At 61.3% G+C, this 15009-nt stretch overlaps 1 protein-coding gene across 1 annotated transcript; it reads right to left on the minus strand.

Annotated features, from left to right (window-relative positions):
* Positions 1-408: 408 nt before the first annotated feature.
* Positions 409-11080, minus strand: NR2F6 (nuclear receptor subfamily 2 group F member 6). Its single transcript, XM_062014946.1, has 4 exons — positions 10280-11080; positions 6431-6525; positions 3855-4379; positions 409-1879 (listed from the first exon to the last, which is right to left on the minus strand). Exons 1-4 carry the CDS (start codon positions 10525-10527, stop codon positions 1605-1607), a joined length of 1143 nt encoding a protein of 380 aa, XP_061870930.1. The 5' UTR covers positions 10528-11080; the 3' UTR covers positions 409-1604.
* Positions 11081-15009: the final 3929 nt, after the last annotated feature.

Below are 15009 nucleotides of genomic sequence, written 5' to 3' on the forward strand. Positions count from 1 at the left end.
CCCCTTCCCCATCCCCATGGAACTGAAAGCCCCCTGTATTGCTTTGTGGATTCCACCCCCTCAAAGCTGCTCCAACCACATCATCCCACCCACACAGGACACACACTCATGATGGAGACCCCCCTCCACACACACCTCTCCCACCTTAGGGGGTGGGGAGCAACCCCCAAGCCCCCCCAACTCATTCCCCAAACCCAGGCTGGCTCCTGCTCTTCTTCAGGCTGCTCATCCCATTCTTCCCCAGCATTTATCCCCAGGGATACTGAAGAACAGCACTCCCAACCTCCTCCCCTCCCAGATCACCAGGGTTTCCACTAAACCACCCCCCCACAGGGCTCACCTTGGGGTGGGCATCAGCATCACTGCAGGATCAGGCCCTTCCCTCCCTGGCAGCAGCTTCCCCCACCGTGTAAGAAACATCTTTTATTGGCTTCAGTTAATTTGTTTAGTATCATTGAACAAGGATTATATATACTTCTTTTTTCTTCTTCAGTGAATCAATCTAAAGGACAAAGCCCCCAGCTAATCCTGCCTCCCTCTGCTTGCACCACAAGCAGAGCCTAGGGGAGGGGGGAGGACACAGGGCATCATCCATCCTTCCCAAACTCCTGTGCCCTTTCCTCTCAGCCCTGGAGACAAGGATCACTCCCTCTCATTTCCAGCCTGGTTTAGGACCCCTCCAACATCTTCTCTTCCCCCCCTAAACCTGGTTTAAGAAAATATTACTGAGGCACAGGAACATAGTGAGTGTGGGGAGGGGTGGGGGGAGGTTCCTGGCACCCATCTCCCCCAGGGTGGGGAGACTGGTGGGTGCTGGATTGGGCCTTCCAAGGAGAGAGGGGAGGGACAAAGCCCCAAGTGAGCCCAGGGCAGAGGGGCTGGATGCTGTGCAGCACCCAAAAGCAACTGCTTCATCTGCACCCTGCATGGCCTGCTGCCACCCCCACCCCATGCAGCCCCATCTCACCCCCTGAACCCCTTCCCTGTACCCCAACAGTGGAGATGCTTCTGCAGAAGAGGTGGAGGACACACAGCCCAGCACAGAGAAGCCCAGTTCACAAAAAGGGGCTGCTCCAAGCTCAGCACTTCAGTCTCCAGCCTGGATGTAGCCCTGAGGCAGGGCACAAAGGGGCTTAAATGACTGAGTTTTGACCCCAGGGCCAGGATTTGGGGGGTGGGGGGGGATGTAGGACCCCACAGAACATGGAGTGTGTGTGTCCCCTCCTGTCCCAGCCTCCTGCCATCCAAAATCCAGGATTGGAGGGGCAGCCAGGCTCTGCTATCCCCCTCTCCCTGGGCTCCAGCACAGTTGCAACACAAGAACAGAGCAAAGGATCAGTCCCAGGGATGCTCTGAGGTCCCCGAGGGTCAGGGCAGGGACGGATGAGTTCGGTGTCCAACGATGGTGGCACAACCAGTACCTTAGAGGTGGGACAGTGACCCCACTGCCTTTGGAGGCTGCTGTGGCAGCCAGCTGAGCTGCAGGACGAGGGGAACAGTGCAGTTCAGTGGGCTCCTCAGTGAGGAGTAGCTGGAAGGAATCCACGTCCAACTGCTGGATGTCCCCAAGGTTTATCCCAAGGGTGGGGGAAGATGCTTGTCCCTTACTGCCCCGTCCCATAGGGCCAGTTGAAGGTGCTCCCAGACAGCAGCATGTCCCTGATTAGTGTTTCAATGGGGGTTTTCCCCACCAGCCTCATGAAGAAGAGCTGTGAGATGAGGGCAGCGGGCACGGCGCGCAGAGCCGGCAGCCGCAGCAGCAGCCGCCCGAAGCGCTGGGGCTGCGACGGGTACTGCGAGCGCACGTACTCGGTCAGCGCCACCTGAGCCTTCTCCTGCAAGCTCTCCACGTGGGCTGGGTCAGACAAGCCACAGGCATCTGGCAAAGGAGAAAGGGAAGGGGTTAGAAGCCATCTGAGAAGCCCCAGTGAGTCTTTCCCCGCTCGCTGAATTAAGGGATGGAGCCAAGTGTGGTTTGGACCACTCTGGATGCAAAGAGCTGCTGGAGGATGGGACCCTCCAGGAAGGAATGAGCACAGGGGCTCCCCAAGACTCTTTACAACTACCTGAAAGGGAGTTGTGGTGAATTGAGGGTTGATCTCTCCAGTAATGCATGATAGGACCCCAAGGAAATGGGCTGCAGTTGCCCCAGGGGAGGTTGAGGTTGGAGCTGAGGCAGAACTGTTTCCCTGAGAGGGGTGTGAGCCCCCGTGCCAGGCTGCCCAGGGAGCTGGGGGAGTGCCCAGCCCTGGAGGGATCCCAAAGCCCTGGAGCTGAGGTGCTGAGGCTGTGGGTCAGTGCTGGGCTGGGCAGGGTGAGGGGAGGGCTGGGTCTGCAGCAGCTTCAAAGCCTTTGCCAGCCATAATGACTTGATGATTGTAAGACCCTCCCACCAGTGCAGGGATGGTATTTGTGTTCCTGCAAATCTGATGCCCTGGGGAAGCTCATCCCTGCATCCAGGAGGGCAGGGAGTAAAATGCTCTTTGGGGGCTCCCAGCTCCCCATAGAAACAGGAGGGCAGGGAGGTAAATGCTTCTTGGGTGCTCCCAGCTCCCTGGAACCCACAGAAAAGGGAGGACAGGGTGGATAAAATGCTCCCTGAGGGCTCCCAGCTCCCTGAACCCCCACAGAAATGTAATGAGGGGAGAAAATGCTCCCTGGGGGCTTCCAGCTCCCTGGACCCTCACAGAAACAGGAGGGCAGGGAGGTAAATGCTCCTTGGGGGCTCCCAGCTCCCTGGACTCCCACAGAAATGGGAGGACAGGGTGGGTCAAATGCTCCCTGAGGGCTCCCAGCTCCCTGAACCCCCACAGAAATGTAATGAGGGGAGAAAATGCTCCCTAGGGGTTCCCAGCTCGCTGGACCCTCACAGAAACAGGAGGGCAGGGAGGTAAATGCTCCTTGGGGGCTCCCAACTCCCCACAGAAATAGGAGGGCAGGGGGTTAAAATGCTCCTTGGGGGCTTCCAGCTCCCTGACACCCCACAGAAACAGGAGGGCAGGGGGGTAAATGCTTCTTGGGTGCTCCCAGCTCCTCATAGAAACAGGAGGGTGGGGAGTAAAATGCTGCTTGGGGGCTCCCAGCTCCTCATAGAAATGGGAGGGCAGTGGGGTATAATGCTCCTTGGGGGGCTTCCTGAACCCTCACAGAAACAGGAGGGCAGGGGGGTAAAATACTGCTTGGGGGCTCCCAGCTCCTCATAGAAATGGGAGGGCAGGGGGGTAAAATGCTGCTTGGGGGCTCCCAGCTCCCTGGAACCCACAGAGATGGGAGCACAGGGTGGGTCAAATGCTCCCTGAGGGCTCCCAGCTCCCCATAGAGATGGGAGGGCAGGGGGGTATAATGCTCCTTGGGGAGATTCCTGAACCCTCACAGAAACAGGAGGGCAGGGGGGTAAAATTCTGCTTGGGGGCTCCCAGCTCCTCATAGAAACAGGAGGGCAGGGGGTAAAATGCTTCTTGGGGGCTTCCAGCTCCCTGGAACCCACAGAGATGGGAGGGCAGGGGGGTAAAATGCTCCTTGGGGGCTCCCAGCTCCCCATAGAAACAGGAGGGCAGGGGGGTAAAATGCTCCTTGGGGGCTCCCAGCTCCCCATAGAAACAGGAGGGCAGGGGGTAAAATGCTTCTTGAGGGCTCCGAGCTCCTGAACCCTCACAGAAACAGGAGGACAGGGAGGTAAATGCTCCTTGTGGGGCTCCCAGCTCCCCATAGAAACAGGAGGGCAGGGGGTAAAATGCTTCTTGGGGGCTCCCAGCTCCCTGGAACCCACAGAGATGGGAGGACAGGGTGGGTCAAATGCTCCCTGAGGGCTCCCAGCTCCCCAGGGTCAGACCCCAGCGGCAGCAGCGACCTACCCGGCGTGAAGAGCGCGATGGCTTTGAGGCAGCTGTACTCAGCTGAATCCACCTGGAGCCTGTTGAGCTTCTCCACCTGATCCTGAAAGATTCGGATCTGGTCCATGAAGGAGACGACACGGTCGGCCGACATGGGCGAGGCGTGGAAACCGGCGGCAGCCAGCAGCGGCGCCATGTGCAGCGGCAGCGCCGACTGAGCCGCGTTGAGGACGAAGAGCTCGCTCCAGCTGAGCCTCAGCAGAGCCACCTGGTCAGAAACTGGCAGCTCAGGGAAGAAAGGGATGTTCCTGGCCCATTCCACGGTGCTGAAGAGGAGGCGGGCGGCCAGCTCGCAGATGTTGTCGATGCCCATGACGCTGCCCTGCTGCGCGTACTGCGAGCCGTAGCGGGCGGCGGGGTAGGGCTCAGCACGCAGCAGCTGCGAGATCAGCTCTGACACGGGCTGCCCGTTGAAGTACTCGCTGCTGGGCATGGTGTTGGGGCTGGTGCTGGAGTGGGTAGGAGGGATTCGGCCCCTCTGCACAGCTGGGAAGGGGAGAGAGATGGGGTTTGGTTGTGGATGGTGCTGGCGGGTGCTGTCCTGCTCCCGGAGGGGTATAAAGGGTTGTGGCTGTGTAGTGCACAGGGAGGAAGGGTGGGGATGCTCCCATCAGAGTGGTAAGGGCTGGGAGGGAGCTGGAAAGCTCATCCAGTGCAACCCCCCTGCCAGAGCAGCACCACCTAGAGCAGGGCACACAGGGACTCATCCAGCTGGGTTGGGATGTCCCCAGAGAAGGAGCCTCCACAGCCCATCTGGGCAGCCCCTGCCAGTGCTCCCTCACCTCAACAGGGAACGAGTTTTTCCTTCTGTTCCTTTGGAACCTCTTCTGTTCCAGCTTGTCCCTGTTGCCCCTTGTCCTGTCATTGGCCATCCCTGAGCACAGCCTGGCTCCAGCCTCCTCACACCCACCCTTGATGCATTTGTAACCATGAATGAGGTCACCCCTCAGTCTCTTCTCCAAGCTGCAGAGCCCCAGCTCACTCAGCCTTTCATCACAAGGCAGATGCTCCACTCCAGCATCTCTGTGGCCCTGCACTGAACTCTCTCCAGCAGCTCCCTGTCCTTCTGCAACTGAGGGGCCCAGAGCTGGACACAATATCCCAGATGTGGTCTGATGAGGGCAGAGCAGAGGGGCAGCAGAACCTCTCTGACCTCCTGCCCACAGCCCTTCTAACCCACCCCAGGCTGCCATTGTCCATCTTGCCCACAAGGGCCCGTTGCTGGCTCCTGCTCATCCTGCTGCCCACCAGCACCCCCAGCTCCCTTTCCCCTCCACTCCTCTCTCACAGTTCATTCCCCAGCCTGTGCTGTTACATGGGGTGATTCCTTCCCAGATGCAACACTCTCCACTTGCCCTTGTTGAACTTCATTCACCCACACAGCATCCCTGGCACCCCAAGGATCAACCCAGGCTTTCAGGAGCCTGGGGAGAGGGAATTGGTGTGTGCCACCCTCTGCCAGCCCTTCACTCATCTATTTAACACCCTGCTGATTCACCAGCAGCTCCCAGGCTGCAGCTGCCAGGGTTATGACCATGGCCTCTGACCAGCAGCCAGCCTGGGACTGTTTCCTCCTCTGCAATGACCCAGCCCAGGAGCAGCTGTGGCTGTGCCAAACCAGGTGCCCTGGCAGCACCAGGGCTGCAGGCCAATTGCTGCCCAAGGTCATCACATGGCAGCAACCATTTATTTGCAAATAAAAGGTCCACCTTGGAAGCATCATTAACCCTGGGGCACTCCCTCTCCTAATTGCATTCAGGGAGAGCCATTTTTCAGCTCTCCCCCCCCTGCCCTCCCCCCCTCCCATTAGCACCCACTATTTGCTCAGGCCCTAGTAATTAATTTATGGGCTGTTCATGAGCCACTTAAATGAGAGCTCTAAATCATGCTAAGTGGCAATAATGCCATCTTAGCTCCTCTGGAAAGGAGGGAATTACTGTCCTGCTTGCAGTATCCTTCCCTCCCCCCTCTTTGCTCCTGGCATTAATGCCACCTGCCACTGAGCAGCCCTGGCACCTCCATCGCTGCGTGTGCCCTGGCACAGCCCCATCCTGCCACAGGGGCTGGAGATTTCAGGCTAAACCCCCTTGCCCTGTTTACAGCAGCCTGGGAAGTATTTGGGGAGGGAGGGGTGTACCCTCAGTTGATGGGGAGCAAACAGAGAGCAGCCAAGGGGTTCACATGGCTCTGGCTGTGCCAGGAGCCCAGCCTTGGTGACCTCCACCGTGCCCGGGGCACTGGGGCCAACCTGGCTCCAGGCATTTCACCTTATCAGTTCAAGGCTTTGGCTTTTCCAAACAAACACCACCTGTGCTGCTGCTGCTGCTGCCCCAGGGCCATCGAGGGAGGAAAAAGAACAAAAGGGGGAGGGGGGAAAGCCACAAACAGGGAGGGTCTTGCTGCAAAGAGGGTTCCAGGAGAGGCAGGGAAGTGCCCGTTGCAGCAGCAGGAGCTCTTGGCCCAGCCATGCTGAGGTGGGAGGGGGTTTCAGCAGCATCCCTTGGGAAGCATCCCCTGCCCCAGGGCATTGCCATTACCTTCCTTCCTCATCCCCACACGGAAACACTTCTTGAGGCGGCAGTACTGGCATTGGTTGCGGTGGTGCTGGTCGATCTGGCAGTCGCGGTTGGACCTGAGGGCAGGAGCAGGCAGATGAGGTGCCAAAGAGGAGATGAGACACGCTTATCAGCAAGAAGAAGGGGTGTCCCTGCATCCCACTGAGCTGCTCAGTCACCACCCTCCTCCCCCTGGGCAAAGCCCTTTGGCTCCCACGCCGGGCGCAGACACAGGCTCAGATGCTATGGAAACTGCGACTTCCCTCAGCAGGGGCTGCCAGCTCGTCGTGCCAGCCCAGTGCTGCCCAGGGCTGGAGGAAAAGCTGGAGAGATCCCCCCCCTGGGGCATGGAAACACGCCCCCACCCCCTAAATCCCGTGTTCTGTCATGCAGGAGGTGTGGGGGGAGCAGCTCCTGGAGCAGCCTCCTGCCAGACTGTGAGGAATTTCAACTATTTCCCACGGGGCTAAAGCTGCCCCCACCGTGCTGAGCTCAGGACACCTCAGTGCAACTGTCCCCTCATGGCCCTGGATCCTCCACATGCTGGCTTCCACCAGTCCCTGGTAGAGTAAAACATGTGCATGCCCCCAGCCTGGGCATGGGGTCTGCACTAGCCAAAGGGATGCCTTCCTCTCTGAGCAACCTCAGGATCTGCAAGGGGGTGATACCAACCCCCAGCACATGAGTCCTGCACTAGGCAAGGAGCTGTGGGCACCAGGCAGCCCTGTACCAATGCAGCAAGGCACCAGCCCCCACCAAAGGCAAGTGCTGCATCGTGGGGAGCAACACGCTGGGACAGGCTGCAAGGGATGGTCCCAAACAGCATCTTTAACACCCCAACTTCCCAGCCCCAGCTCCCATGAGGCCTCACACAGCTGAGGGATGCTGCAGGACACGAGTGACACTGGGCACTGGCATCTCACCCAAAGGCTGGGGGTGGCAATCACACAATCACAGCATGGTGGGGGTTGGAAGGGACCTTCAGAGCTCATCCAGTCCAACCCCCCTGCAGAAACAGCTCCCACCTAGATCAGGTCACACAGGAACGTGTGATCCAGTTCAGATCCAAGTGTGGGGGCTGGGTCAGTTTTCTCATTCCTGGGCACAAATGGCACTTTTTTGGTCCCACTGGGATTTTCTCCCCGTGGCCTGAACCCTGGGGATGAGCCTGGGGTTGGGAATGGGGAAGAGCCCTGAGATGGGGATGGAGCAGCTGCAGGGGCATCACTGGGAGGCAAAGTCCCTGGTCATAGAATTACAGGATGGTGGGGGTTGGAAGGGAGCTTTAGAGCTCATCCAGCCCAACCCCCTGCAGAAGCAGCTCCCACCTAGATCAGGTCACACAGGAACGTGTCCAGGGGGGTCTTGAAGCCCTCCAAGGAAGGAGCCTCCACACCCTCCCTGGGCAGCCTGGGCCAGGGCTCCCTCAGCTCAGCACCAAAGGACATTCTCCCAGTGTTCAAATGGAACTGTTTGTGTTCCAGCTCCATCCCATCATCCCTTGTCCTGCCACTGGATACAACAGAAACAAGTGCTGCCCCAACCTCCTGCACCCACCAGTTAGATATTGGTCAATATTGATGAGATCCCCCCTCAGCCTCCTCTTCTAAACAGCCCCAGGTCCCACAAATGGGGAGGGAAAAGGGGATAAATCAGCAAAACAGCCACAGAAGCAGAGCCAGCAGCAGCAGGGAAAGCTCAGGCAGGGCCCTGTGCTGCCAGCATCCAGCAGCAGCTCAGCTCAGCTCTGCCTGGGAATCCTGACACGAATCTCCTCATCCCTAACACGACTCCAGAGGCGAGCCAGGCAGGATTCCCACCGTGCTGCCACCGGCATTAATTCACCCCGAACATCAGCGCTGAGCCAGAGCCGCGGCTCCCAACGTGTTGCTGATAAAAAGTTCTTCCCAGCGCTGGAAGCTGATAGCTAATCACAAACCTCAGGCTCACGTCTTCATCAAGTCAACCCCCAGCCCCAACCTCTTTTTCCTTGCCTCACACCCTCACCGTGGCCTCAGGGCACTCTGTCCCCAGCACTACAAACACCTCCCCTTTCCCCTCCCCTTCTCTTCCCCTCCCCAAAAATCAGCTCCTGTAGCAAGTTTCCCAACTGATGGGCTGCAGCGACCTGGGAAGCTGTGAGAAATACAAAAGGCGTAGACTGTGCTAATTATGTAATTAGAACGTGTAATTATTTAGTGCAAGAACTAAACTGAATCCAACTCACTTTTAATATTCAAATGAGAGCAATCTTGGCTTGGTGCTGCTTTTGACTCCTGGAACAAAGCAGATGCCAGGGCTGCTGGGGGAGCATTGTTCCCCGGCCCCTCCAACACTTCACTCCCTACTTGGAAAACCAACAGTTTTCTATTGTACCAAATCACTTCCCCAGCACAAAGTGGGAGGGGAGGGGGGGGGAAAAACCCCACCCCAAAACACCTGAAGTAGCTGAAGTGACAAGCACAGGGGGAAATCTGGGATGCTCAGAAGCCCCTCCCTCACCTAAACAGCATCTGGGACGCAGAGTCCTTCCCCTCTCCCTGGGAGCCCTCATTGGGCCTTTCCTTTGTTCCAGGAAACTGGAATTTCTCTAAAGCCCCCATCTTCACATCACCCACCCCCAGCAGCCCCTCGGCCGCCTCTGATCACCGGATCCCACCGAGCCGACGGGGAAACTGAGGCAGAACCGGGGGGTGACGCGTGTGCCGCAGCTTTGGCTGGCGATGGGGAGGGCACAGCGGGAGCAGGGGCAGCGGGAAGCGATCCCTTCCCACGCCCCCCCAGCTCCAGGGCCCCCCACTCCACGGCCACGAGCAGCTCAGGCTGACGTCAGCCGGGACCTGGAGCTGCTGGGAGAGGAGATGCTGCGCACGGGGGAGGACGAATCTAGGCCGCCCAAACGAGAGCAAAGCAGCTCGGTGATGGTTCCCCAGCGCAGCAGCAGCACTGCCCCTTCCCTTCGTGTCTCTGCACCGCCAGCTGAAGCTCTAAGCAGAGGTGGGGAGAAAGCAGGGTGTAGAAGGGAGGGTGCCCCACTGCCAGCCTGGCTGCAGGGTGCCCATGGCCAGGGATGTGGATGCCATTCGTCACAGCTGGTTGAGCCAACGCCACTGGAAGCACTTGTAGGTGGATCCAGACCCACGAGCACACCCCAATATCCATGTTTCCCACATCCCCCACACACACAAGTGCCAGACAGCCCGATGCTCCTTTGGAGGCAGAAACTCCTGAGTTATTTGCAGCTTCAAACTTCACAGGGGTCGCATCCTGATGGGCCTGGAGCTGCTGCAGCACCGGCTCAAGCACGGGGGGCTGCAGCCTCTCTCCTCAACATCTCCCCAGAGCAGCACCCGGGGCTGCCGACACCTCTGGTCAAAACCACCCCGAGTGGTGCCTCCTCCGGGTCGAGTGGCCGTGACCGAAGTGACTCACAGCCACGGTGCGTTTTTGGGCACCAGCCTGGAACGGCAATTAACGCCCGAGCAGAGCTGGGCGATGACCAGGACCCGGGCACGGGCTGTGCCCCATGGAACGAGCAGCCGCGGCATCCATCCCTTCGAGAGCTGGTTCGGTGGGGTTGGGGACCCCCGTGTTGGCCATAGCGGGGGTCTCCCGTGCCACAGCGGGCACCGCAGCGGGGCCTCGGTTACTGCTGCAGCGGGGCCAGCGCGGAGCTTGCACCAAGGGCCACTGCAGAGCCACGCCGGGGGCCTGCACCGGGGACCACCCTCCGAGCTGCAACCGGCCCACGGCTCTTTCCCCGCCCCCTCCGGGACCCCCCCCACCGTCGCCGCACCCCATCCGTCTGTGTCCCCCCCCCTTCGCCCCTACCTGCAGGTGTAGCTGAGGTTCCTGCGGATGCTGCGCTTGAAGAAGCTCTTGCAGCCTTCGCAGGTGAACACCCCGTAGTGTTTGCCGCTGGACTTGTCCCCGCACACCACGCAGTCCACGGCCGCCCCGGCCCGTTCCTCCTCGCCGTGCTCCGCGTCGCTGCCGCCGCCCGCCGGGGACGCCGCCTCCTCCCCGCCGCCGCCGCCGCCGCCGTTGGGCTCGCCCCAGCCGCCGGCCACCATGGCCATGGCTCCGCGGCCCCGGGGGCTCAGCACCGGCCCCTCCGCCGCAGCATGGAGCGGTGCGCGGAGCTTCCCGGAACGAGTTGAGCAAGTTTTTTTTTTGGGGGGGGGGGGAGCGGCCGGTTTGGGATTTTTATGGTTTGAGGGGTTTTTGTTTGGTTGTTTCCCCCTCCTTCCTCCTCCTCCTCCTCTTCCTCCTATCCCAGGGCTCCCTTCCCACCACCCCCCACCCCCGTTAACGGGGGGGGCCCGCGGAAACTTTGCGGCGGCGGGAGCGGGGCGCGGGTGGGCGCATCCCCCCGCGGGGCGCGGCGGCGGCTCCGGGCGCGGCGGCGGCCCCGGGGCTCGGCCGCATGCGGGGGCCGCCGCTGCCCGCCCCCGGTGGCTCCTCCGCTCCGCGGCACCGGCAGGGAAACAGGAGGAGGAGGAGGTGGAGGAGGAGGCGGCGCTGGCCCCGACCCGGCCCGCCCTCGCCCCTACGGGCCCCGCCGCCGCCGCCGCTGCATGCAGCCCGCTCCGGGTCCGGCGGGACCCGCTCCGCCGAGCCCCGGAGCTCTCCCCGCCTCCCGCGAAAGAGCAAAGTTCAGCCGCTGCCGCGGTGGCCGCCCTGGATGCTCCTCCCCGTCCTCCTCCCCTTCCGCTCGCCGCCCGCCGGGTCCTGCCCCGGCCCCGGCCCCGCCGCCGCCCCCGCAGCCCCCCGCGGGGGGAAGAGCCGGGCGGGCGGCCCCGCGCCAGCGAGCCGCGACTGCCGGGGCTCGGGGCACCGAGGGGCTGGCGGAGACGGGCAGGGGCCGGGCGGGGAGATGCCGCGGCCTGACGGTCGCCATCGAGCGGGAGGTGGCTGGAACGGCCCGGCCTTTGCTTGCCCCGTGCGGACCGGAGCCCTTGGCCGGCCCCGGCAGCGCTCGGAGCCTCAGGCGGCGCGGGGAGGGGACCCCGCGAGCCCGGCGTGCGGGGCCGTGGCGTGCCCTGAGCCGCGGTGATGGCCATGGCCCTTGTCCCCACCCCAGCAAGTGGCCTCTAAACCACAGGGTGCAGCAAAGGGCACGTTCCCCAGCGAGCTGTGCCCTTGGGGACGGGCACCGAGCCCCGGCCCCACTGCAGCTGGGATGGCATGGCATGGCATGGCATGGCATGGCATGGCATGGGTAGCAATTCCCCACAGCCATTCTCCATGCATGGCCCGTGGCCAAGCCACCAGCACCAGCCACCCCTGCCCTCACCATCCTGCCCTCACCATCCTGCCCTCACCATCCCTGCCCTCACCATCCTGCCCTCACCATCCTGCCCTCACCATCCCTGCCCTCACCATCCCTGCCCTCACCATCCTGCCCTCACCATCCTGCCCTTGCCAGCAGCTCTGATGGGATCTTTAATCACTGCAAGTGGCACGAGGCCGTGGCTCCGCGTCTCATGCAGGGCACGAGGGCTGCAGCTGGGCTGTAGGGTGTTGGTGTGGCATGTGGGGTCCCCTCGGGTGCCACCGCTCCACACAGCCCCTGGCATGGGCCAAAGGGCTCTCTGCAGCCTGGGACTGGCTCCCTGCAGCCCTGTGAAGAGTGTTTGTGATGTTGTTCATCAAGTCAGACCCGTAGGTCACACAGAATCACAAGGGCTGGAAGGGACCTGGAAAGCTCACCCAGTGCAGCCCCCTGCCAGAGCAGCACCACCTAGAGCAGGGCACACAGGGACTCATCCAGCTGGGTTTGGGATGTCTCCAGAGAAGGAGACTCCACAGCCTGTCCCTGAGAAGGGGTGGGCTGGGAGTGCTGGCTGTGGGTGCCCAGCGCCCACCTGCTGCCATCCTGTTAATCGTTAACGAAGAAATAAACTCAGTGGGAAGACGCCCGCCCTGGGAGCAGCCCGTTGCCATCGCCCTGCCTTCACCTCTCACCCACGGGCCAAACCCTCCTCCTGCCTGTGGTCAGGTGTCTCCCAGCAGCATGTCTTTCACCTTGGCTTTGAGGGCAAAGTCTGGTGGGCAGGGTGTGGAGCTGGGGTGTGGGCAGGATGGGTGCCCTCCCCCATACCCCTTTTTCCCCCTGGGAGAGGCCTTTTATCCACAGGGGACCCCACAATGTGGTCTCAGCTGGGGCTGGGTGAGGATGCTGATGCTGGCAATGCCCACACTGGACCTCGTGTTCCCAACACACCAGGGATGATGTCTCCATCCTTTCCGTGGGAAAGGCAAAGCAACGCAGGCTGGATATTAAAAACCCCACTAAAGCACCGAGCCTGGAGCTGGGACACAGCAGAGGTGGATGGTTACAGCTCTGGCCATAAATAAACCCTCCATTTCCTCCTGTTTGGAGAGATTTCAGCTCCCCAGGTACCTACCACTGAGCTGCCACAGTTGAGCTGGGAAAGCACCAGGCCAGGGGAAGGGATCCCAGCCTGGGCACGGGGGTCACTCCCCCCTGCAGCCAGCCCTGCTTCTCCTTTCTCTTGTGTCAGCCTGTGATTTATGGCCCTTTCCCTGCCTCTCCCCCTCCTCCTCACCCCCTGCAAAAAATAATAATCCAGGAACAAAGGAGGAAATTGGATCTTCTGCCCCGGTCGGCTCCCGGCCCCGCGCTGGGAGACGCGTTTGTTTTGACGTCGGTGTCCAGTTGGGCTGAAGGCTGTTTGATCTCTGGAGGAATTCCTCCTTCCTCGCGCTGCTCGGCTGCTTCTGCAGCACAAAAGGGCCCCCGGCAGCCGCTGGCGCGTTTCGTGCCGCCCCGACGCCCCCGGCAAGGGTCCGGCACAGCGGCAGAGGCGCCCGCGGGGGCTGGGGGAGGCTGCTGGGTGCAGGGTTGGAGCTGGGAGAGTGGGGGTGGGTGGGAGTGGTGTCGTCTTGCTTCATCCCCCCACCACACACCCCCCTCTGCAGCCTTTGGGCTGGAGGGTGATTGAGGAAGCCTTGCCAAAAATGTGCCAGGTCAGAGGCAGGTTGGGGTGTGGCTGTGAGAGCAGAGAGCTGGGTGCCAGCAGCACCAGTGCAGAGCTGGGTGCCATCACCAGTGCAGAGCTGGGTGCCAGCAGCACCAGTGCAGAGCTGGGTGCCATCACCAGTATAGACCTGGGTGCCAGCAGCACCAGTGCAGAGCTGGGTGCCATCACCAGTATAGACCTGGGTGCCAGCAGCACCAATGCAGAGCTGGGTGCCATCACCAGGGCAGAACTGGGTGGCAGCAGCACCAGTGCAGAGCTGGGTGCCATCACCAGTATAGACCTGGGTGCCAGCAGCACCAGTGCAGAGCTGGGTGCCATCACCAGTATAGACCTGGGTGCCAGCAGCACCAGTGCAGAGCTGGGTGCCATCACCAGTATAGACCTGGGTGCCAGCAGCACCAATGCAGAGCTGGGTGCCATCACCAGGGCAGAACTGGGTGGCAGCAGCACCAGTGCAGAGCTGGGTGCCATCACCAGTATAGACCTGGGTGCCAGCAGCACCAGTGCAGAGCTGGGTGCCATCACCAGTATAGACCTGGGTGCCAGCAGCACCAGTGCAGAGCTGGGTGCCATCACCAGTGCAGAGCTGGGTGCCAGCAGCACCAATGCAGAGCTGGGTGCCATCACCAGGGCAGAACTGGGTGCCAGCAGCACCAGTGCAGAGCTGGGTGCCATCACCAGTGCAGAGCTGGGTGCCAGCAGCACCAATGCAGAGCTGGGTGCCATCACCAGGGCAGAACTGGGTGGCAGCAGCACCAGTGCAGAGCTGGGTGCCATCACCAGTATAGACCTGGGTGCCAGCAGCACCAGTGCAGAGCTGGGTGCCATCACCAGGGCAAAGCTGGGTGCCAGCAGCACCAGTGCAGAGCTGGGTGCCATCACCAGTATAGACCTGGGTGCCAGCAGCACCAGTGCAGAGCTGGGTGCCATCACCAGTATAGACCTGGGTGCCAGCAGCACCAATGCAGAGCTGGGTGCCATCACCAGGGCAGAACTGGGTGGCAGCAGCACCAGTGCAGAGCTGGGTGCCATCACCAGTATAGACCTGGGTGCCAGCAGCACCAGTGCAGAGCTGGGTGCCATCACCAGTATAGACCTGGGTGCCAGCAGCACCAGTGCAGAGCTGGGTGCCATCACCAGTATAGACCTGGGTGCCAGCAGCACCAGTGCAGAGCTGGGTGCCATCACCAGTATAGACCTGGGTGCCAGCAGCACCAGTGCAGAGCTGGGTGCCATCACCAGTATAGACCTGGGTGCCAGCAGCACCAATGCAGAGCTGGGTGCCATCACCAGGGCAGAACTGGGTGGCAGCAGCACCAGTGCAGAGCTGGGTGCCATCACCAGTATAGACCTGGGTGCCAGCAGCACCAGTGCAGAGCTGGGTGCCATCACCAGGGCAAAGCTGGGTGCCAGCAGCACCAGTGCAGAGCTGGGTGCCATCACCAGTATAGACCTGGGTGCCAGCAGCACCAGTGCAGAGCTGGGTGCCATCACCAGTATAGACCTGGGTGCCAGCAGCACCAATGCAGAGCTGGGTGCCATCACCAGGGCAGA

This window comes from Colius striatus, chromosome 25, assembly GCF_028858725.1.
Source record: "Colius striatus isolate bColStr4 chromosome 25, bColStr4.1.hap1, whole genome shotgun sequence".
In the NCBI taxonomy this organism is placed as follows: Eukaryota; Metazoa; Chordata; class Aves; order Coliiformes; family Coliidae; genus Colius; species Colius striatus.